Source organism: Danaus plexippus, chromosome 24 (genome assembly GCF_018135715.1).
Source record: "Danaus plexippus chromosome 24, MEX_DaPlex, whole genome shotgun sequence".
Taxonomy (NCBI): domain Eukaryota; kingdom Metazoa; phylum Arthropoda; class Insecta; order Lepidoptera; family Nymphalidae; genus Danaus; species Danaus plexippus.
This window is the reverse complement of record NC_083552.1, coordinates 3,701,295-3,727,991: the sequence shown is the minus strand read 5'-3', so window position 1 is coordinate 3,727,991 and position 26,697 is coordinate 3,701,295. Positions and strand designations below refer to the sequence as shown.

The 26,697-nt window shown below is 32.6% G+C and overlaps 1 protein-coding gene across 2 annotated transcripts in view; it reads left to right on the top strand.

The window, feature by feature from the left end:
- The window catches only part of LOC116775879 (uncharacterized), a 282,405-nt gene that overhangs the window by 91,426 nt on the left and 164,282 nt on the right, over positions 1 to 26,697 (top strand). Inside the window, exons 1-2 of one of the 2 annotated variants that reach the window (XM_032668890.2) lie at positions 17,285 to 17,369; positions 18,367 to 18,609. In XM_032668890.2, coding sequence (XP_032524781.2) covers positions 18,396 to 18,609 — 214 coding nt within the window. In that variant the 5' untranslated portion in view covers positions 17,285 to 17,369; positions 18,367 to 18,395. Of the gene's footprint in view, positions 1 to 17,284; positions 17,370 to 18,366; positions 18,610 to 26,697 lie in introns of those variants that run through there. The other variant, XM_032668891.2, reaches the window with a different exon arrangement.

Below are 26,697 nucleotides of genomic sequence, written 5' to 3'. Positions count from 1 at the left end.
TTATTTTTATTTTTAATTTGCCTTGAAGTGTAATTCAGATATTATTTCAAGCTGATACATGCGTCACGTATTTGTGATTTATTAGATTTCTGATTGTCTCTGTGGAGATGAAATAGTGTGTTTAAATAATGGTGATTATAGTTTTATGTACATTTATATGTTTCTTATTTCAAACATTTTATTTGTTTGGAGGTAGACTACAATGTACTGTATGTTAAACTTAGTTCAGCTATTAGGTCGTAATAAACAAACTGCACTGGTTATCTTAACTTTAATCGTATTATTCACCAACCTTTGCTGCGACTGCAACCTCACGGGATTAGGAATTGAGTTCAAAGAGTCTAATAATGTGTACTTAAAAGAAAAATAGTGAATAAAGTTCTACGTATCACGTGGCGTGTTCCCGCGGGAACAATAGATATTTTCAGAATATGTAGGTACGAGCTATATTATCATAAGGTTACATAAAAATACTTGAGTACTTTCTGAGTGTAAGACTTACAAACATTCTTACATATGTTAATATGAGCAACATTTAAAGATGCAATATTAAACCTCTAAATCCTAAATCTCTTTCCAATTCTCTGTGGAATGACGGACTTTTAAGTTTTATGTTACGAATATAATATCTTGCGAAGTATTTTACAAGGGTATGGAATTCTACGGAAACACCATGTGTAACCGCATAGAGAAAAAACAGTACTGATATTTATAATACTCATTTTATAATGAAAATAATGTTAATAACTGCAAGTATTTAAAATAAAAGCATTTTATTGCTCCAAAACCAAAAAAATTACTGTCTATTCTATGAAAACGGAAAATTGTAGCCATGAACATAACAAAATGTATTAATTTTATATACCTGAGAAAATGCCAAGTGACGGTTTTTGTGACTTTTTAGTTTATAGTGAATAGCTTTCGTAGAGCTGAATTCTATAATGTCGATTAAAAATGCAATTAGGTATGTGATAATATGTTCGATAAGTGCATACTTTGCTCCTTATCTTAGAATTAAAGTTTAATTATAAAACAGATCCGTCTTCCTCTTATCACGATAATCTCACATCCCTACAACATCAAAGTATGCGGCGTGTTCATGACGCGGACGCATCGGACGTTCTTTCCTTTGTCATTATAATCGATGTTTTAATATTCCCATCACTACCCTTGAGGATTATAGTCTGGCTTTTAATTTCAGTATTATCGGCTATCGGATTATAGGAGTTGATTGAAAAATTAATTAGTCTTTTTCCGTTTGTGGTTGGTTAGGTTGAAAATATAAAGTTATGTTGTTTATACATTTGCTGGTTTAGAAATTGCGTTATTCCATAGTTTATTTGTAGTAACCTTACTTTCTATGTGGTAAACATATTTATAGGATATTGTACACTTCATACTTACATAAATGTATCACCGACTACGAAATTCCCTTTTATTACCTAATAAAAATATTTAAGTCATTGTTAATTCCAAATACTCCAACGTGACTTCCACATAATGTAAATGATAATAAGTTTATAAATATATAATGAAACTATCGATATTAATATTCTCATGTACATCACTGGGAGGCGTGCTCACGACACGCTACAGCATTGTCTCCGCCAGTAATTAGCTAGTAGCGTCGTGACAAACAATTTTCATACAAGGAAATGATGGTCGGTGCTTAATATTTTAGCGATCAAAAGGCTGTTCAAGTTGTATATTCACATTTATAAAGTACCTATAATAAGTTTATAATAACAAAATATTAACAGCAATTTTTTGGGTTTATTTTGTGCTGCGTTGTAACAGCTTTGCTCTTTTCCATTATGAGTTCGGTTTACATATATATATAACATTTTAAAGTCTTTGTATGTTAGTCATATGATGTGTTGAGTATTTTAAAAAATCATATTTTGTTGTAGCTAAAGGGATTTGTTACGAAGCAATTATGAAAAGTTTTTGCCGATTTGCATCACAGTGTAACAATAATATACAATATTGTTTAATGCGCAGATGTTTATGGTTACTCTGATTTAACACAACACGTTAAATATACTGTTACGTCCCTGTCTTTGTTCATGGACTACGTCCCATCTACCATCCCCTGTTCTGACACTCATGTACCTATTACATATAATATAGGCTTCGATAAAATGGATTTAATTACATTACTTACATATTATATAAAGCAATACAAACTGGAGTCTTAAGATATAAATATTAATTCTAATAAAAAATACAAAATGGAAAATTCATCGGCAAGAACAGGACTGATCCTTTTTTTTTTTTTTTTTTTTTTTTTTTTTTTTTTTTTTTTTTTTTTTTTTGTTTCGGGTTGGAAAATCCTCATGGAGCCCCGTCGCCCTCGGGGAAGGGCGAAGGGGACTGTCAGACTCTTACTGACTAAAAACCAACCCGTGTTCCTCATGTACCCGTATGTCAAAGGGCGGGTATCGCCAAAGCATTCGTCGCCACCCCCCGACAAGTATTGACCCACTAGATGGTCAGGTGGGCCCCGTCAACCGCTCTGCGGCCGTCTCCCGGCCACAGGACTCCACTATGAGGCGCGCGCGGGACACACGCCGCCGCCTCGAAGCCTGCAACTGTTCGGACGACACGATGCCCCGAATCTGTCGTCCACAGGCCGCGCTCTACGGTGGCCGGAATTCGGCCACCCTTCGGCGCCCAATGCGTCTGCTGCGGGAGGGGAGAGAGAAGGCAGCCTCTCTCTCTCTTTCCGCCGCCTCCTTTGCGAGCATCACAGCCTCGCAAAAGGTGGCGACGGCACACCACCCTGACTCGCTCCCTACCATAGCAGACACTACAGTCGGAAGCGAGAGATTTCCCGCATCACCTATAGCCGCGACCAAGTCACGGCGCTGCTCGGCCCAAGCTGGGCACTCCGCCAACGTATGCAGCGCCGTATCATTGCGGCCGTCACCACAATGGTGGCACTGGGACGTCTGCTCCCGGCCTATACGACAAAGGTACTTCCCGAAACACCCGTGTCCGGTGAGTACCTGCGTCAGCCGGAAGCTGAGGGTGCCGTGGCTCCTATTGAGCCACCTCTCGAAAACAGGCCTTACCGCCGCTACAGCGGCGTGACCGGCCGTGGGTTGCACTAAGCGCGTCTGCCACTCTGCCACTAGGACCTGGCGGAGCTCCGCCCTCCGTGCTTCAATCTGTCGAGGCATCAGGCGTTCGCCTCGCTCGACCGCCTCTACGCGCCACCAATAGAGCGACGTGAGGAGCTTTGCTTCGAGGTCCCAGGGGGGGGATCCGGCTAGGAGGCTCGCTGCCTCAAAGGAGGTTGTACGGTACCCTCTTATGACCCTAATAGCCATCACGCGCTGCGGCCTTCGCAGCGCAGCGACGTTGCGGGCCGTCAGGGCCTCTGCCCACACGGGCGCAGCGTATAGAGCCATCGACCGTAAGACCCCCATGTAGAGTCTCCGGCATGAGCATTCGGGCCCCCCCAGGTTGGGCAGCAAGCGCGAGAGTGCAGAAGCGGTGACCAACAACCTAGGGGCAAGCCGTGTAAAGTGCGGCCCGAAGTTCCACCGACTATCGAGGATTAGTCCAAGGTACTTCATTGTCGACTCGACAGCGATGGAGACTCCGCCTACTGTGATGCTGGACCTCGAAGGCGGCTTCATCCTTGGCCCATGGAAACAGATGGCCTCAGACTTGTGCAATGCCACCTCTAAGCCCAGCCGAACAGGATTGATCCTGCGACTTCCGGGATATCCCGTCCCAGCCCATCCTACAATCAAGCGATACTTCTCGTGTCGAGTTTTTTTCCCATAATATTAATTTGAATTTCAAATCAAATATCGTAATGTTGTTTTATTGTTAAAAATAACAATTTATCACGAACCAGTTTTAACCCGCGGCTTCTGTCGCCTCTATATAAATTATGGTATTAAAAGTGACGTCATCAACCACTACAACTTAAAGATTAATTTTCTTAGTAAAACGCCTCTTTAATTCACACACCTTAGTACAATTGTGGTGTTTTAATATCATGAGAATTGCTAAAAGAACATAAACAATAATCTGTCAGAGGTGACAGACACATTGTGTTAGATCAGTCAAAGGTTGTACCGATTTAGCCAGTATAGTTATTTAAGTTGAAGTTGATAAGAGTTAAGCGTCTTTAAGCAACAAAAAAGACACAAACACGGGATTTCGTATATATTATAAATTCACAATTTTTTGTTGAAGCATAATTATTTCTATTTGGTTCATTGATATCAATCTTAAAGGTATTAACCGTTGAGGTGAATTTAATTCTATATATTTCTATAAATTTCAAAACGTTTAAAAGAAACAGATACGCTGGAGCTGAATAAAACTAGTAACGTAGGTATCACGCAGTGATCTTGGCACATTTTTCGATCGTAAACCACATCATCAAAAGAATCCGAACGTGTTAATAAAGCATTAACCTCGATAAAATATTTATAGATTGAAAAATACGGGAGTCCATTATATATAGAAACTGGAGCGAATGTTTTGTAATAGTTTTGTTTTACGTTTGTACCTACATGTGTTTCTGTATAGAGATTCAGATGATAATAATTTTTACTGAGATTATTTAACGAATTTATCTTTAATTTTATTATACTATTCTTAATATATATTTGTCGTCGTGGTGGCTTGGAGGTGAAAGGCCCGCCTCTCATACCTGAAGGCGCGGGTTCGAAACCTGGCAAGTACCAATGTGATCATTTCCGAATCATATTTATTTTCTAAGAGTATTAAGACACCACTGAAATACGGTGAAGGAAAACATCGTGAGGAAACCTGGACTTTTAATTACAAATTATAAGTTTGAAATCGCCAACCCGCCTTGAGCAAGCGTGGTGATTAATTCTCTAACATGGAGAACCAAGTGAAAAGAGGCCTTTACTCAGCAGTGGGTTCCGCTAGGCTGGTAATGATGATGATGATGATAATTGAAACTGTTTATATTTTATAGGCTTTATATACTGTCTATAATCACAGGTCTGCAGCGGCGTATAAGAGCTCTCTCATAGAGTATTGTATACCCTACAACACGGCTAGTATCTATGGCAGATGTAATTAGATAGTTTAGAGTGACCGAACCTTAATCTCGTATCCTTTTGCATAGTCTCATAGGACACGTCATTGTCTCTACACTCCACAAGGACAGGAGTATTCTCATGTTCAGAAGCTCATGTTCATCAGGCTTCTGCCTGTTTGCTCAATATAAGGAAATACTCAGTTTATAATTGTGTTATTTTTCATAACCTCACTGAATGTTACTTAATTAATTCATCCTTGGTGTGAATAAATATAAATGGAAAATATGTTGTAAACATGGGGTGCCTTGTTTAGATATTCACAACAATAAAAATGACTTATAAATTATATGTAATATAAATTACAATACTACAAGATTGGTGGTTTCATCTACAAGCAGTAACAGGGTGAGTAATAATATATTTTGATGCTGGTGACCTTAGTACAGAATGCATAATGTAATCGAAGATAAATTCTAGGTAGGTATTATAGTTATTAATATTCGTACATTTATCCATGAATCATGTCGATATCTACCACGTTCAGTAGCGTTACTCATACTACTTACGAGGCTAACATAATTCTTCATTCATAAATCTTTCCAAATTTATATTATTAATATATGTTATTGAATGAGCAAAATGGGAACGGTTCGTACGTAGTGTGACGATTCAAACTCGGATTAAGCGTGAAGTCTAATGATCAGAACAAGTACTGACGCTGTTCAATATGTTTGGTTACAAAGTAATAGACTGAATATATTATGTCTATGAATTTGTAAATTTTCAAATTAGTTTATCTATACATATGAATAAAATTGGAGTGTCTGTTTGTAATTTTGAAATGAACTTTTTTTTACAACATGCACGTAAATATTTATAGGGTACAAACAAGAAATTATTTTTGTTTAACATATTTTTTCCGTCTGTTAAACAAACAGACAAACAGTCCCGGCTAATGTCTGAGACGGTTGATATAATGAGAAGTAACTTAGGCTACTTTTTATCCCGATCCCGAAATTAAATGTTACCATGCGCTAGTGAGAGGCGGGGCATGCGACCGAACCTTAAAATATTTTTTATTGTTTATTGCTTTTTTTACGCAGACGGAGATGCGGATAGCAGCTTGTATTTATGTATAAAATAGCATTATAATCTAAAATTAGATTAGTCTTATTTCTATGAATACGAGAATATTATACTCTGTTTGAATTATATATAATATAATATTAATTGGCTTAATCCAATCAATTCCCTTCGCAGAATACATTGAAGGTATAAATCATTATGTTCTGAATGAACTCGCAGTGATAATGTTACAGCCGTCATTATCAACCGACGCAACATTAAGTCAATGTTGGCACAGTTAATAACTTGTTTGACAAACATTGGCCCAATGTTATGGCACCTCGGTTAATAGCAAGGGTCCCTCTAAATCGTCAAATGCAAAACTATACTTTTACATGTAACCCAGTTTTAAAATATTAATTAAAATCGGGTTCATGAAATTAATAATTTATTTTGTTCCATCTGTCGCGTACAAAGGCTTGATTGATACTGGGATAAAGGGGAGATTCCCCTCGGAGGTTCACTGATGTTTCTGAAACGATAATATTTAAGCTTTCAAGACATCCCATTTTTAACCTGTCGCCTTCAAACCCTCTTACATAATATATTTCGCTAATGTGTTCTAATCCTTACAAACAATAAATTTTAATTTCGACGTATCATACTAAAGTGAACTCTGTTTTATTTATCTTGGGTTGATTTCAGTTCGTTCTTAAAGAAGGAGTTAATATACTTTCCAGAAAGCATGTAGAGGAATTTGAAATTACGTAACAAAATATATTAGATCTGTTGTTGAACGAACCGTATTGTTTTTAAATTCTATGGTAATCAATTTTAGTTCTTTTTTTTATAACAAAATTATGTACATTTACTTAAGTATGTTTTGACATATTTTTGATAATTCTATTGTAAAATCTTCTAACATTATATGCATAACAATATTCTAAGTCTAATATATCTTTATTTTGAATTTCGTTGTTTGAATTGTTTATGGTATGCCAAGACTCAATTTCCTAAAGATATATTTGCCTAGCATTGTCCTCTCCCATGGGCTTATATAAGAAAGACATTGAAGTTTTCTTTGAATAACATCTCGTTCTCGATACAAGTAAATTACGTACGTATTCTTGTTTAGAATTGTTTATGGATAGCGAAGCAAGTAAATAAAGCAAATAAAAAGAATATATATTAAACATTATTAAGACTATTTGTAAGGTTTCTGTTTCTTAAACAAACCGATTGTAAATTGATTTTATATTTATTTCGATCTTTATTCATAAACAAAATTATAAAATTTTATAATAGCATTAATCATGTGATTTAATACGAGACGTAAAAATTAATATTAAAATTCACAGCGGGTAAAAAAAATACAAGTTTAACAGACAATCGATTTGCATACGTCTTCCCGGGGCATTGAATCCGGGATCGCGTGCCTCTCTATAATAACTCACCAGTTAATTGACAATGCTGTCCGTCCGTCTGCGTGCGCGCAGGCTGACAGTGCCGATTTAATGTATTCATTGTTTATTTGTGGTGTTTGATGTACTCTACCCTTAATGATTTGTTATTATGTTTCTTTGTTTCTTCTTTTATTTTATACGCATATCATTTGTACGAAACTTGAATTATTTATTAAAAATTTCTTGAAAATATTAAATATTTAAATATTATATATTTCTATGTAAATTGATATAACGCATACATCGTATCCTTGTGCAAAAGTAAAGTAACAACGTCTTTAGAAATCATACCGCGTTCTAATACTACAAGAATCCTAGGAGCTTTTGTCTTTCCGCTAACTTCAAAGTTTTGTTAGGCATTTCTCAAACGTGATCCTCAAAAGGCTTAAAACTTCCGCCATATCTTCGGATCAAACTGACTTTGGGTTCGCGAATTAATCTTATTATACTGCGAACTATTTGTGGTATTTCGACCAGCTTTTGTGTTTTGTAGTTGAAATTTCTAATATTGAGGTTTTTTTCAAATTATTTCTTTTGATTATGCATTAATAAGGGAAGATTAAATATGAATTAATAATAATAAATTTAATGGAATCGTCCTGTGGGGTAAAGATGTTGTAAATCATATGTAAAATTGCTTTATGATCAGAATCTAGTGCATTAGGCTTGATTTAGCAGCGCCGTGTTAGGTCTAATGAGTATTAGACTTATCGATGGTAACAAAGGCTAGAGCTACCTGATTAGTTTGGTCTAGCTTGAAGTTAGATGAAGTAATCAGCCAGCTATAGTCTGGATTAAGAGATTTAAACCTATCAGAGCTAGATTTAGTCTATTAGCTATTAGTAACGGAAATTCAAAGTTAGCTTCACAACTTAATTTGTTATAAATAAATAAAACTTATACATCACTTATAACAGTAATTATTTTGTTTTAATTTTTATATGAATGTGGTCGTTTAGCCTCAGGAACTCACATAAAATCTTAATCTGAGGTGATCAATTCCGAATAAAATTTGCAACACGTTCTTGAAGATACACACATATTTAATGAATTCCGCCAATTTGTTATCTCAGACATTCTGAGGCTTTATTGATATCTTTAAATGAATAACAATCCAATCGGCATTTGTTACTTTAAATGCAGTGACAAGTTTAGTCTGGTATAATTTGTTAATTTTTTTTTATTATCCTCGTGATTAAGTAGACATTTAGTTACATTAATATATTTATTACTAAGAGTGGAACTTCAGAACTAGGTGACAGTTGCAGGGACAATCTTTTCATGTAAGTGAATAAATTTTTGAATAAAAAATACTTTAAATTTAAGCTGTTTTTGCAATAGCTTTTATTAACATTCAGCTTTTTTTTATGTGAAAGGTGGCAATCGAGCAGACGGTCTACTTGATGAGTAGGACCTAGTTACCGTCGCCCATGGACATCTGCAATATCTATGTTGCGGATGTTTTGCCAACCTTGATTGTTGAGGAATAGGGGGGTGGGAATAAGGAAATGGCAGGAAAGGGTGGGAACGGAGAAAGGGCAACCGGCTCTCTCACTCAGCGGACGAAACGTAGCCACTAAAGGCTACTTCACGCCGATCTTCTGTGAGAGGGTTGGTACTGCCCCAGTCGAGCCAGCCCATGTTCGAGCTGTAGTAACTTGACCACAGCTAGGCTGTACCAGCTTTTATACATCTCAACGCTGTAGCCTAAAGGGTTTTTCAATAACTATGCTATCTCACACTAAATATATTTTTTCAAGTTATGCCAATGGTTTCTGAGATAATCTTTTTTAACATCTGCACCTTTTTGGTTCTTAATATTTTTCAAAGTTATTATGATCGTAAATCACATAATATACGTAAAACCCGAGTTTGTTAATTTCTAATAACTTATCGTTCCGTAGTATCATCATCCAGATCCATCCCACTTCAGTAAACAAACCAACAAATATTCGTATTTATATATTACTAGTAATATTATATTAAACCAAATGTAGACTATCATATGTTTAGTATGAACAAACGTAGGCTTTATTAAGGCAGGTCTTATCACATTTCCGGCCGGTGATAACGATGTTAATATGATGTATGGCCGGTCGGTCTGTCCGTCACGAAGATTTTCGCTACAATAACGCTACAATAATGTACGTTTGGCGACACGCCAAGCGTTACATCTTACTGTACGTTAGCCATAATTTTGTTGTCTACATTTTCAGATATTATATATTGTTTTAAATAACTTATGCATTAATATATAGATGTTATAATCTACGAGGTTTTTTTACGTATATAATGTGTTAATTATATTTATTAAGTTTAATACACTTTTTACATTTGAAAATTTATTTTTTATTTTTATTATGATATATGTATATATATGTCTACAAATATATGTATATTTTAGAATATACGCAATTATTTCTTTACTCATGACAATAGTCACCCTATAGCAGTATTTAGATTTTATCGTCGTTACAGGAATTATATTCAGGCTACAGGAAATCGCAACATTAACGTTAGCAATTTACATCGCTATGTTTACCGAGTTACTGTGATGCATATACTGAATCTTAATTCAATTTGTATAGTGTAGCTCTTAGCGTTTAAATGATATTTTAAAATGTAAGGGGGTTTTACTTGGCTCTACATTCAAAGTGGCCGACGTTCTTTGCTGCTTTCAGCTGGCCACTCTGCCGCGTCTTCGTTTTATTTTATTAATTAAACTTGAATTTCCCATTATAAACATACGTTTATCATTAATATTTTAATTGAAATATAGAAATTTTAAAATAATGAAATAGCTGAAACATATACACGAAACTATTGAATAATTCTTAAAATTAAAATCATCCAAACGTTAAACCAATTTATTTGTGTCATTTATTTGTTCCCAGGCGAGTAACTGCATTTTTGAACTGTTTTACGAATGTTTACGGCTCAACGAATAACGTACGTATTAAACATTATTTGTGTGTCGAGCCAAATGTACTTGGCTTGACTCCAGTGTGTTAAAGCCTTAGGCCAGTAAGCGATATGAGTTATCGGGAGAAAGTAAACCTATACCTAAGATTAAACAATTGTTATAGCAATATAATTATATAATCCGCGACTTGGAACTAGTGCCTTGGTGTCGTATTTGTGTTATTTCTTATGAAAAATATAAAAGAAAATGTTCACAAGATATTTATACACTATAAGTATCTTCTACAAACGTATACGTCGATTAAACAAACATAATCTAACAGAGACTGGTACATAAATACACATACCAGGTTTCAATGTTAAAATAAACAACTCCAAAATCCCGATTTGCTTACCTTATTAGCAATTATCTTATTTATCTCATCAGACCACACTTCAACTCAAATCTCATATAACAATACCTGTACCTACTTGATGGAGAGCACACGAGGCATTAACTGACAGTGATGGATCCATATGTGGATTACGTGCGTTTAATGGAAATAAAACCTTATTTTAATGATCTGTTTGTTCAAAGTCAAATAACACAATCCGTGTCTCATTCCGTGCTATAAGTCGCTTAAGTATATTCTATTCTGTGGCGTCTAATTTAAGGTTAATATTTGTTTAACTGAAATTTTATCTTATCTTATAAGTTGTTTAATAGAGGACATTTGATCGAATAAGAGTTTTTATAATGCGTGTTTGATATTATAGTCGTCAAACATGAAATGAGACCTATCATTAAAGTAGTATTGCAAAAATGGTTTTCAAGAAAATAAATCAAAGTCCCTGTTGATGAAACCTTTGTAAATCATAACCGTTAGAAATACGTTATTTGATCTAATTAAACACAGGCAGTTTAAAGGTATTTTGATTTGTAAATCTTCCCATAGAATCTTATCTAATTATAGCTATTTGTATATTTTTTCTCTTATAACACCAAAACTACAAAGTTACTTAGTTGTTTTCTTATTAATTACTAGCTTTTAATCATCATGTATGTATTCCTAAATATTTGATTCATAACTCCACAATACGTTATGAATATATAAATATATTAGTAATTACTTAAAGTAACCTTAGAAACTACTAAGAGAAGCTACAACTTTACATTCAGGTTGATTTTCAAAGAATAATAAATGGCATTTATCACTTGGGCCGTAAGGCTGAAATTAATAAAAACAATATTATATTTGCTGTCATAGTTTCATAGACTTGTGTAACATTAGGTGTTTAATTTGGATGTTCAATTTTGAAGTTAACATTAGCCGCGGAACAGTGAGAAACTTTTCTAGCGCATCTTCAGTAATACTCCAAGCATTTATGCGTGAACAGAAGTCGATCGACAGACTGACATTTCACAATTCAACGCTGACATACTTAGATTATTCTTCAAGAAGCCCTCTTATTGTGAAAATACTTTCAGAAATGTACGCTTTAGAGTTTAGATGAACTAAAACAGTATTATTCCATATGGTAATATAGTTTGATTTTAATAAAAAAAAAATATTAATAAAACGAGACATTGAATTAGAGGCGCAACTTAATCCACCAATTAGATCCCAAACGGGACGGAGGACTGCATGTCATATAATCTATTTCACTAGGCTACCCATGAGACTACTTCACAGATCGTATAAGATCACGGGAAAATAATTACAATAAAAATCCTTATAATACCGCTAATATTAACGATCTATTTTCATTCAATTCAAGCGTAATTCGAAAAAATTATAAAATTGTGTTAATTTTTTTCTCATAAATGTTAAAGCCGAATCAGAGCAGCGAATACAAATCCCGTAGTCAGCAAACTCGACCGTTGGGGACAAAGTTTCTAAATCAATTATGTAATTATAAGTTGCTGCAATCGACGACGGAGATACATTTAAAATGGATGAGACATCTTGTTATAGTCTACAATATTATACGCCTTTTATACGTAAAGTAATAAACAAAGCCCTAGAATATTGGTAGTCTGTGTCCAGAGCTTATAACGAGGGTTTCGACAAAAAAGTTTTAAAACAGATATTTTTATACACGAGAAAATAAAAGAATTTAGACGCATTAACGGGATTACACTTAAACATTATCCAGTTACTTTATTTCCCTAATCGCTTGCTTGAGCTGCAAGTTAACGCTAAGTTAGTGCTTAACCTGCTCAACTTCATTCTAAACTATGCCCTTGAGTTTTGCTCGCTCCTTCAGAGTTCAGAGTTAGGTATTTAGTTACCAACTTTTGTATATTATAATTTGTTTTTCTTTCACCCGATAAAGCGTCTGTTGTCGATCGACATTTCTATACGGAGGTGATTTTTTTGTGTTAATTCAACTAATTGTAGATAACCCAACGTGCGTAAGAATTGGGAACTGCTTTGCATAAAATGCTTCGTATCTTTCGGGAATTTTGAGACACGTTAAAAAACAAACAAAGGTTGCTAGCTATTAACGGTGACTATGCTATGTTTGTTGTGTCATAAATTTAGCTTTTTACTTAATGTATAGTTATAAAATACAAAAACACGAAAATTAGGTATAAATGACCTTATAATATGTGATGGTTACGATTTCTAGTCAATTTTATAGAGTAATGTGTATATTCTGAACTTATCAGGGTATAAAATTTCTTTAACTTTTAGTTTCACCTATTTAAGTTGGAACTCTTCCAAACAGTATTATATCCGCGGTGTTAATTAGATCGTTGCCACGGATCTTGTTATAACCCCTTATTTATCATTCCATTTGTAGTGGCTTACCTCTGTTAAGAGATCCGAAATAAATCAGATTTCATTTTGCAAAATAAATATAGCGAAATAAATCTGCAATGTCGTACATAAATAACATAATTTTAAATTAAATTAAACGATGATTCATAAATATTATTTATATGTAGGTATAATTTATTTTGAGTTCAAATTATTATTAATTCTACGACAAGATTCAGACTATGCTCCCTCTTTGAATATTAACTTTCATCGGATAAAGGTAATGTGACGAATTTTTATTTCCTCGACTTAAATCACAGATTCTTCTTATTAAAAAAACTTTATAAATTGAAGATCTTTTTTATTAATTCTTTTAAAAAAATCGACTTTAAGAAAGAAGGCTGCATTCGATATATGACCCAAATTTAATATTCTAGGGGAAAAACCTATTACTTTCAAAGGTGTCATCACTTAAAATGTAGAGTATTGTGTATATAAACATTATAATCGATGTAATTTATATAAGCACCTCAAAGACGTGATCTTTGGAGTTATAATTCAGACAATTAGGCGAGTATTGCTTACGCATAGTACAATGCTTCTGTGTATTTAATTATGCTAATTAGAAATCGATTTGCATAATCGAGACCTCATTTGCACCAACAATTACTTCTACTCCTAATTGAATATCGATGTTGTATGCAAATTAATGGTTTTATTTTGCATAAAATTAATATATTTTTTTAATATATATAGTAGAAATGTCTAAGGCTCCTATCGATACTCAATGTATGATTTCGAATGAAAATAACAAAATGGGACAGTAAGCGATTTGACAGATTATTGGCTATCAATGACGACACGGAAAGCGATTGAGGCGGACCATTTATATAAATTTAACATAAAGGGATATCTGAGCTCTGAACCCTTAACACCCTCAAGATTAGGACAAGGTTGTCATATCAATAGACAAATCACTTGATCTGTTGATAGAGACGCGGTCACAAGCGAAACCTATTTAAGATGAAGGTCCGATTTAGTTTGTCAAATAATACCGTATACTAAATATTTAAAAAATGTCACATCCATTCGTTACGATGGGATAATTATTGAATTAAACCTTATAGAATTTGGATTCGTATAAATGTAAATATACAAGTGTTGAATAATGTTGAAAAAACAATTCGTCGACAGGAGCAGGATTTGAACTTGTAACCTTTGGCATATTGCAATGCAAACACCACTGGAACGCAATAACGTCTTTGTTAATTAAGTATCGCTTTAATGTTAACAACAATATTATAGGAACAATGTACCACATAGAAATTATTTTATAATTAAAACCTTCATTTTCGAATTAAACTTTATGGATTTGTTATTTTTTTAATAACCGTGATCACAGACAGACGAGATGAAATTTTCATAAGTGTTTAAAGTTGTTATCAAACTAGTACTATTTGAACTCCCCACTTCTGAGATATTACGTGTTTGAATCCTGCCAGGAGAGCTCAAAATAACAATACGCCCACTGATTAATATATACACATTTAGATTAAATATTTATAAAACGTACATGGCTTTGTTTGAATTTTTATAGGAACAACTGTTCCGTATAAGTACTTTTTACAATTATAATATCTTATTCTTGTCATACAATGTAACGAAGGAAAAATTAATTTCTATTTTACTTTGTACACTTTTATGTTATTAAGTCGCAATAAATAAGCTGCTACTAATATAAACAAACATGAGAAGAGTTACTATCAAGTTTCTTTATTTTTTAATATTAAGAAATTGTTTTTTTTTTTATTATTTTCTCCCTTTGGCTATTAAAACACATTCTTATTAAACTTTATACATTTTTACACACAAACATACATATTGTAAAGTGACGTAATTATAATAATTGATACAGTCATTTATATTGTTATATTGGTGTAGGACAGTTGAAGAACTTTTGGTCTATTTAGCTCATTAGGTTACAAGATTATAATTGGTTGATAGAAGACAAGCATAAACTGTAGCAGATTATTGAGGTCGATGGGCTCGAGACGATCTCATAAATATGCAGCGCGGGGAACAAATTGCTATACTTAGGAAAAATTTAGATTTATTGGCTACTAACGATAGAAGTTAAGAAAATGCATGTATATGGAATAAAATAAACTTTTCTTTTATCTATAATGTATTGTTACTTTCTTTTATTTTCGTAAAAGATATTTCTATTTCATAATGACTTTAGGGGCTTAAGAAACCACTTAAAGTTAATTAAACTTCTCAAGAAACATATTTTTATTCTTCGCCCCATATATTTTATTAAGCCTGATTTCTAATTAATTAAGGCAGTTAATTGTTAATGAGGCTTAACATTGACTAAGGTTTCTGTATTGTCGTCGTTTAAAAAAAAATAGGCTAAATCGAGAATCATTCTCTTGTTATGCGTTCGGGAGTATTATACTTATATACAAGTATATACGTATGAAACAAAAACTTATCCCAGACACAATCGACACAAAAAAAGGATTCTGATCATGTCTGAACTTCCTTATTGTATTTCGCCTGACTTGCATATGCAAGTCAGGATTATATGGTGGATATCCACCTGCTGTTTAAATAGATCATCATACACTGAATATTCTGCTATAGAATGTTCTTCAGACATCAAGAAGTTTATCCTAACAGAATAATAATCCATGAACATGCGTATATCAAACGAGATATCAAGAGTCGAGTACGTTTAAGAGGAATTGAATTGACTGCAGTAGAATAACCTATTTTTATTATATTACTGGCGTAGTTAATAAAAATAAATATGATGATTGTTAAAAGGTTTGAGTTAAAGGAACGGTTCAAAATATACATATATTTATCTTAATAAAATGTGTGATACAGAGGACGTTTGCACTGAATCAGGAAATGTGTATCAATAATATTTTTATAAGGGTTTATACGGGTTAGTTAATAAATTTACTGCTTATCGTTAAAAGAACAAATACTTGTTTGATTTTATAGAAAATTTTCATTATAATTTCATCTGTTTAAGGGTGGCGTATAACGCATTTATTTGGCTTTAATTACAACACGTGTATCGATGTCACGACAAAGACTACAGATCTGTTACCTCGGCTTCCTGACGGCTAACTTTAATAGGCTACGAACTAATCCGCTTTGTAGTTACAGTGTACTCTAACAACATATTATAATACATAGTATAATGCCTCGATAATTTATTGTTGGATGGTAAAGCGTATACGCTTTGTGTTTTCTTTATCTTATGTAAATTATAAGAACGTAATATGGCAATAAGTATTGGGATATGTGCTTAGTTACTTTACAGATTTAAAACTACCCTCAACAGGACCGAATTTTTTAATTATATTGATATGGTTTTGTGCACAAAATTGAGGACTAACTATGATTTATTTGCATGTACATTAAAATTAATCTAAAATAAGGTATATTGATTTGAAAGCACGTTGATCGAAATAAAACGGAGCCTCGTATGTTAACATCTGTATAATTATTATCGTACGTATGAATGGTTTCTTAGTCATAGTTTGTAAATTTCCTCGAAACCGTATCTTTTATTCTTTAGAAACGAATGTATGTACATTTCAAACCCGTATCTCCTGATTGAGCTCTTTCCTATTACAGAAAAAGCAAAGCGCTTGCAATCGCCCACTATTATACATATAAATTGACAGTTCAAGCAATATTCAACTTTATGCCGCATGAAATAAACACACAGAAACTTAATAATAAGGACCATGTGGCTATACAAAAAAGGGACAAGACTCAGGTAGAAACTGAATACAAAAGATGCGTTCCTTCGCGCCACCTTACCATTCATTTAACAATCACAAAAATTATTTATATGCCTTAAATTGATTGCAATAAGATCTATTTTTCTAAGTCTACCAGTTTCCTGAACGTAATACTGCCGGTAAAACATTCGAGTCCGAGTTTCTTTACGTTTATTGGCGGTCAAATTTTTATAGGTTGATAGAATGCGTTTAGTTAAAGTTGGTTTAGTTCTGTGCAGCCATAAGGTATAATGGTGGTGTTGTTTCTTGTTTATTAATTAGTTATAGTATATTAGTGATGTTCTCGTGATAACGAAGTTTGTGATCATTACAACGGTTTGTAGAATGTTTTGTTTTACACTTTATAGGTTATGTTAATGTCCCACATTGTCGCTGTTTCTATAGTAACTAATTTTCTTGCAAGCATTTTAATTTCATTCTTCTCTCTGGATTTTCTATATTGCAGCGATATAGTTATGAATTTAATTAAATAATATGACATTTTATTATTTTTATTATCTTCACTAGAATAATCAGTTTGTCTATTTGATTGTAATAATTTATCAAACAACAAGATTTATATTATGTTTTTTACATATTTTATAGTATTACTATTATCTTAGTATGCGAATGAATATTTTTATATTGTACAGTCTGTAACAGTGGCCGTGGAATTCTTACAGTTCAAGATCAGATTATAATCATAATAAAAATGACTGTAACGGCGCATACCGTTTTCTTAAAACCGTCTTCATATCTCTCATGATTAGTAGTCGCCACTGTCAGATTGAATTTGAGATAAAATATAGATGGAACTTTGATTATACCCATTGTGTTATTTAAAATAGTGTTTTGATTTTAAAACTGGTAATTTTAAGGTTTCCTATGATGCTGATTTGTCTTGTTTTTTCGAGTTTCTTTTCAAAGTCAAGTCATTGTTTGACAATCGTGATAAAAAAGACGGTCTTTATTAATTATTATTAATTAAATCTTATACAAATATTAATTATAACAAAAATCATAAACAGAAAGAATAACTCACATCCGTTCTTCATAGAGTAGGGTGTTAAGTGTTTTTATAAATATCGTTGCAGGTACAGCTATTAGAAAACGTCTTGTTATAAAAATATTTTAAATAAAACAAGTCTTAGACGTAGTTTTGTAATGCAGAATCGTTCCTCATTATAGAAACTGTTCAGGAGGAAAAAAATCACTCAGGCGTAATCAATGTATAAAAAACATTCGTGTCTAGACCAAATAAACACCTTATATAAATGTGTGCAGTGAATGATTTTTGATATATTAAATAAACAATGAAAATTCTCTGTTACAGATGGCGTTGTTCAACTAAGATGTAGCTACATGAGACTGTCAAGGAACATGTCAAAGGTGTACAGGGAAATGGGCAAACAGGATATCAGTTGGCGGAGAGTTATAGTGTTGATGTGTGTGTATGTGCTGTGTTGTGATTGTGTCAGTGGCAAACAGATGAGTGAGACACTGCAGAGGGCGTTATCAGCGGTGCGAGGACCGAGCCCTGGGGCGAAGAAGCTGTTGAATATACCCGAAGATGGAGGTAAATACCGACAGTACTATTATAACCAAATTGGTTTTACATAGACATCTTCAAAACCACATATTTAAGTTGCGTGTTATCTGTATTATTTTTTGTATATTTTACATGTTAATAAGATCGAAGAAACAAGGTTTATAAAATAATAACTATCGGAAAGTAGAACGAAGGTATCGTTGATTCTCTCTTGTTTATATAGTTGTTTGTTTTTCTTCTTGCTAACTGTTAATACTGTAGGAAATATAAAGAGAACAGATTAACAACCAGGCACTAATTTATGCCTTTACAAAGAGAAATAAAAAAATACTGTTTCTTAATACATTTGGATAGAAAATCAGATATCAAAATATACATTTCAAACAACGTTGCCCTAAAAAGTACATGTTTAAAAAAATCTTATGTTAAAAGTACAGAGGAAAGTATATTCTTTTACTTTCTGTGACTTAATTTATCAGATCACGACCATGAGAAATTCTCCTAAAACTTTCATCTCTAACAATGATCGCGAGAAGGGGCGACGTTTAATTACTCAAAAACTTTTTTCTCTGTACCGTTGTAAAGGATCCCAACAGTTTGGTGAAATTCTTTATTGAGTTTTTTCCTCAATCTCGCGACTTCTAAGAGCCCTTATTAATTAAGGGTTGTCCAATAACGGCTGTCTTAAAATTTATTTTCCTTAAATATAATTTTTGTGTCCTTAGGATATTACTTCTAGTTCAGATCTGGTATTTGTACTATAAATTTCACATATTTTTCATTTTTCCTTACTTGCTTATCTTCTTCACAAGAGTATTTTTTCTTTTATTTTGTTCTTTTTAATATTAACATAGGAACTTATACACCTAGTAATATATTTGATGGTGACCCATAGTGCTGTCCAGCTGAAGGCGTTTTGAAACCGTTTTATCGGAAAGACTGATTGCTTTGAATTAATCAGCGAATACATTTCTTCCCTCTTCCTAAAGATTCAGCAGTAAACGTTACTTTTAATGTGCATAGATAAAAATACGATTGATGTGCTTTTCATGTTCCCATTTTTTTCTTTCAAAGAGTTGTAATAACAAATTGACTGTTTGAAAGTTTTTTCAGACTTGCCATTTCACTTCTATCCAATAAATCATAATTAAATATTAAAGCAACAAAAAATGTCTGTATTTTTATTTATAAAAAGTTTATTTTTCCGTCTTAATAAGCATTTATGAATCTGTATAATTCTATTCATAATCGATAACAGATATAGAAGTGAAGTGTATTACGCAGGGTGTGTTTTACGTAAACATTCGAAGTATGACAGTCAGTCAGTAGCCAAACCTGTTCCATTAAGTTGGTAATGGCATCACGTACTCTCATCAAACTTGAGGATTGGCATGACTGGCAAGAATGGATTAAGCTTAGACGTACTTATAGCGTCAAACTTAGAACTTCACTTTATTGGTCCCTTAAAAATTAAACCAAAATAATATTGGAAGCATTCAAAGTTTTTTTAAATAAATTAGAGAGAAACTTAATAAATATTTCTTTTTTTGGCAAAAAAATTTTTTTTAATGCGGAATAACAACATGTATCTGAACCGAATATGTTGACAAATTTCTAAAATGTTTTCTAATGACCCTACACCATCGATGATTCGTCTCGAAACAGCAAACGTTTCTAACGCAGCTGTCGTAACTCGGAACATTTCATTTCCATGAGATTTCCCACAAATCTGCATAACTTAAAGACGAACGATACTAGTCTGCCGGGCTTAAACTACCGTTTTGCATATAAATGATAGGACATATAATAGCCGTTTGGGTGGATTACCTCGCTGTTTCATTTCGTGAGCGGTAATGGCTCGCTAAGGAGCGCGGCAACGTATAATGATCAATCTTTTGCGCTCTAAATTCAAACTGCTATCTTTATTATGTGACACACTGATCTTAAAATTAATGAGCATTTATTTTTAATATTCTATTTATATTAAATTAGTAATGTTATTCCTATTTAGTATTTGTTCCGCATTCGTATAAATGTTTTTTAAGTGTATTTCATTGTGTGTTAATACAGTCATTGTTACATTTGTATGTATCTGCATAGTCGTGAGTACGTGAACGTTGCCTCTTATACTGCAAATTATTTTAAAAATCAACAATTCACAGTAGGAACTAAGTTTAACTTTAGAAGTTTGACGAAATACCTCGGTTATAAAATCTGTGTGTATTTATACATAGTTACCTTAAAACATTTGAATGGCTCGCAAATTATTTTACTCTCCGAACACATTGTTTCTGTTTTAAGTTAGTTAAGTCTAGTTGCTGCATTTTGTTTAGTCTGAAACCGGAATCCTCTGGAACTAGTTCTGATGAAATTATTTCGTTCCTAGAATAGTTAATCCTTTGTGAAATTCTTGACAGTTAAATTTTTATATAAACTGCAAGTCTTATGTGGTTAGTTTGTTAAAACTGATTTAACTAATATAATGTTTTAAAATTTATAGAATTTCTGAATAAACTGTGGTATTAAGATGAAATTTAATTAATTAATTTTGAAATAGAGGTCTACATCTGTATATTTATTTAATTTTCTGCTGTTGTTATAGTTATTGTAAAGCAATTAAAACACTTATTCACTTCAATCTCAGAAGCGTATTCTGAATTTATCTGTATCTTAATACACTAGAGTTTAATTTAGCATGTCATCTTTAATACAAGTCTGAATGGACTTTGTACGTCTCCAATCGTACTCAACAAACGAAATAGATGTTTTCATTCAATTTTCTATCGTGGGAACAGTACTGGCCAGTTCATTGATGTATCAAGTCAAACAAGACCTCATCACAAAGAACACAGGGTTCATTATACCTTGAAGACGAGTGTGGTTATATAGGTGTACTCACTTTTATTCTCTCCGATATTGTCCCAACAATTGTAGCATTTTGTAGACTGTTTGTCTGTTAGACGATAATGCGTGAACTCAATGGAAAGTCAATAAAATGTCCCTGAAAGCACTTCGGGGACAGACATACATACGTGTACGTTAGATGATATATATTCATAAACAATCTTAGTAATAGAATTAGTATTACATATTTATAATCTGCTTTGTTTTTCTTTTCCATAAAATTTGGATGATTATTTTTTTGTAATTATTATAAATTTTTCATCAAATTTAATAAAAGTGAACATTTGTCATATATTGCTATTTATATTAAAAATAATGGCTAACAATCTCACCGTGAGGGGGCAATTAGTAAGGTCAAGATAATGGGCCAAGTTAAATTACTTCCGGAGTTATGAAGTACAGTCAAACCGACAAGTTATACATGCTGAAATATACTTGTATATTCCTTACGCTCGACATATTCGTATAATGATTCACCTTGTTCAATTTATATATGAATTAATGAACCCCTTACTTTTTGTTAATAATATTATTATATATTGTTGTATATTAATTTCAACGTCGTTTTCAAAATGATACCATTCAAAATATGTATGTGTGTAAACTAAATTTAATTGTAAGACAAACACCAGTTCCTTGACACTGCTGTCGTGTTTATCGTTATACAGAAAACGTAAACATTTTCTGTCGGTGTCGGTAAGTGGCTGAATATTTTGATTTGTTTACATTCCTCTCGTTTACTTGCGGCGGCTGGTTTTTGTTTTTGTAAATGTTTACCATCTTGGAAATATCATTGTATGTGGAGAGTTTGGAAACATTTTAAGTGTTGCTATAGAATATTTAAGATAGTCTTCAGAGTAGTTATATCACAGTTTTTTGTCGGGATTTTCAGACCCCCAGACAAAAAAAACTTTTGTTTTGCCTTTTGAAAATTTTAAGCTTAAAACAAAGTAACTTACAGACACTGAAGTAGTGCTCAGTTATACCCCGCGGTCAGAGACGAAAGGACTTCAAACTTCATTCATTCACTCATTCATTTTTAAACAAAGAGTGTTACGTCGATGACAAACATCGTAGAGCGTTGGGTCTTTTGACAAAAATAGTTTGCATTTTTTTTTTAAATAAAATATAATAATATTTTTATTTTTAAGTAACCAATAATACAATATCGTAACGATTATATTCATTCATTTAGTTTTACTTTATATAAATTTTATTTTATTTCCAACTAATTGATAAAATATATTATCCATATCAAAGTCCATTGAAGAAGGTTCAGAAATCCGTCAATCACAAGTGTTGACTGAACTATTAAACAACAAGTTCGCTTGAGTCTAAGGTCTTACTTAGTATATGTTCGGAGAAACAATTTGTCTGAATCTCAATTTACCTGCAGCCGATAGGTTGGACCCAATATGTTGATACAATGGTACGCTTCGGTTCAATTAATTCTCACTAAAAACCATTAAATATGGTCTCCCACATTGAAGGGTTAACATTGAGAAATAGATTATGTTATACTGGAAACAGAATGAATTTATGCTAAATAACTTCGTGCAATGAGTTTTTTAAAAGCCAATAGGATTTTATGTGCCGTCAGGTACAGTTATAAATTATGTTTATATTTAATTCTAAAGTTTTTTTAACATTTTATTCATAAGACTGTGTACAAGAAAACAGTATTACTTTTCCGAACCTTCAATGAGCCTTAATTTGAGATTAATGTTTCAAGTCTTTATAATTGAAATTCTCTTTTCAATTATGCATTCTTATAACAATGGGTATGTGACACGCATAGATACAAATGGATGGATACTTTATTTGGACTATTAAAGTATAAACTTGAGTATCTAAAACGGTTTATTTGTTTAGAGTTGAAACAAACTAGCATTCAGCGATACGCGTAGTGTTCACGAGACTACTACTACTCTACTACTACTACTACTACTAACTACTCGAGACAAACTGTTTTCATGCATTGTCGGGAATGATGACTGTGAACAGTCTTTGTAAAGCGAATCTAAAGTTGAATTTAGTTTGTTGCTCACAATATAGGTATATGTATGAATTAACACATATACAAAACAAAAATATTTTTTTATATACAGTACTAATGTGAATACACTTATATAGTGATGCTTTTATTTTGATATTTATATTCGGTTTGAGTGTTGATTCAATGAAACAGTATAAATATTTACGACGGTATCCTTTAAAAAGTTATAAATAGGTATTTGTCTTCTGAACTAGTTACTATTAATATATATAAATAAAATAAACTAAATTTATTAGTATAAGCTAATAATGAATGATGAACCAAGGGAATGGAAGAGGTACATTCAATTTCGCTTGATATATCCGCTACCGCGCCACCATTACGGCCTACGTTACTCCGAGTCATTTATCTCATTCAAATTCTAGTTTGCGACACCTAATGCGACACTACATCAGAGCGAAGGGAATTTTTCACGAGATCTTAGCTTGATGCGGTTGAGCGATTGAAGTGTCCCGGCCAACTCTCGAATCATTTGTCTTCGGAATATAGCTCGCCGTTTTGATGTTTTAGCCAATATTTTGTTTGGAATAGGCTGGCAATATAAAAACGAAATTGTTTTCTGAATATTATCATTTACTATCCTTCGGTTTTATCTGAAGGGTTATTGGAAACTATTTTGAATATTGGAGTAATCATGGTCCAAGATTTATCTGAACTTTGTGTTAGAGCATTATTTTTCTTAAAATATACTAGAGAATGGATATCCGCAATACGTAACAATTTTTCTGCTTTCACCTTAATTGTCCCGTATTCTGAGAGGGAAACAAATGAATGAAATATGCCTTCCAACCCTTAATTATGGCCACTATTCGTCACCGATCGACACAAAAATGGGAGAAACGTGTGGACGTCGAATAAAGTATGCAATACATCTAAGTTAGATCGCAAAGTGTATCCGGCTTACACACAGTCAGGGACATAAAATGCTCAAATGTTACCTGTTAAAACATATAATTTATTATAAACTTCCAACTCCGGTATAAATACCGGTAATTTAAATGAACTCAGAAATCAATTTATAAACACAATTGACCATGAAATTTGAGAAGTACATTCAGCTCGTCAACATCACAACTTGCAATCAAAATCGAGAGTCAAACGTTAAAATAAATCGTAAACACAATTTTACGTTCGACGTTCGCTCTACTGAGAGCTGAGGAAACAATGGCCTAACTGCTAGCAAATGGGTTTTGTTAAGCGTCTTAAGAGTCCACGAGAAATCTTAATGCGTTTTCGATTGGCTGCAATTGTTTGTAGAAGGAATAGAGAATTAAAAACTCGCTTCCACCAGTTGTTGTTAAAGTGATTCTAGAGCTATCCGTATTTCAGTGAAGCTTATATACTTTCAATAATAAAAATAACGACAAACATATTTAATAAACTTCAAAAGTATGCTATAATGTTTTTATATTATGAGAAAATTTGTTCTGCAATGATAAAATTATTCACGTCTATAAGATTGTTATCTCTAATTAAAACACTTTGGAATAAAATACTCCACGCAACCCTAAAACGTAATTAAGATTGGATTGCAAGTGTTTATTACTAGCATTATGCTCGAATAATAAATCCGGCTCCGAGGACCAATAAAATGTTGGCGGGAAAAGCGAAATACAGACTATAACAACTCAGACCGATTACAGATATTTAACGAAACTTGTTTTTTTTTTTAACAAAGAGTTAATGAATGAAGAGAAAATGAGAAATTCCTCTACCTTTTTTATTCTTGCAAATTTGTTTTTCTTTTGTAATACTTTATATTTCAAGCATTCATAACAATATGATAATTTAAATTGACTCTTTACTAGGAAAAAATATATAAAACAAAAATTGTAAACATTAAACAAGTCTCAAAAATATATATTTTTTTAGTAAGAATAAATAAATAAAATGGTTCTTAATTATCACTACGAAATGTTTAAAAAAATATCAAACAAAATAAATCTAACTTCAACAAAAAGCTTTTAAAATAAATCAATCACAGATAAAAATAGAAGTGGAACATTTAAAAGCTGTATCTGTATGTAAACTGAGAAGTAGATAAACTGTCGGTTAAAAGTGTTTAAACTTCTAATTGACATTATGTATTAAAAAAAAACTACAAGCTAGATAGAAAGTACCTCGCATGTGCGAGTGTAGTCGGGTCAAGTTGGTAGGCTAGGCTGGGCCGCAGTCACGACCTCTGTGATTTATCTCCAGGGTTCACATGAAAGTCTCTAAGCGTTTTCGTTTTTACCCATACAGTCAGCAGAGATTGGAAAAAAGTTTTGAACGATTTGAATATTTTTGTTTGAATTTAAAATAAAAATTTTCCGTTATTTAGCGATGAACAAATTGCTATCATCTAATCTGACCACAACGTAAGCTTGTTTGATATTTTAGATTTATAGCGTATCAACTTCACTAAAGATTTTTCTTAGAAACAGAATTCTTGATATCAAATAATAATGAATAACAAAACACAAAGAAACTGCTGTATAAAATAGAATTGCACTATGAAATCTGCAATGTTAAGTGAGTATTAATGTTATTGCCAAATCTTTTGTTATTGGTGACCGTACAGAGATTTCTCAGTTCACTGATCACAATCCATAGCTGAGATTATATTTCTATAACTAAAAGAAAATTTCATTGAATATCCTTACATTTTAAATCTCAAAATAATTTTATTATACATTACCATGACAACACTAAATGTTTTTAAGAAGCAATTTTTTATGGTTTTTCTATCGTTTACAAAAATATATTGTAACATTAAGTATTTTAATGGCTAAAAATAAAAATTGATAGATTTTTAATTAATCGAATGTACTTTTATAATGACACAAGCATGCTTGAAAACAATTGCTATTGAAGTCATAATAGTCGTAACCACGCGTTTATTGTGAAATTATAGAAGAATAATATTATGGCATTGACTCGTATAAAATATGCTTTCCTTAGTTTATTATGAATATTAATCAATATAATTATGTTTTGAAAAAGTAACATTAGAGTTAAATAGTACGCTATTATAACCTAAGTAGAGTTTTTCGACTTGCTGGCGCGTGTCTCGAAGTCGCCAAAGTCGCCGGAACTTGTAGCAAGTCGTCGTGACACATCTGCTCCGAAGTGACGGAGGGTTCAAACTTTGGACTTGAAAAGTTTCTATTGCC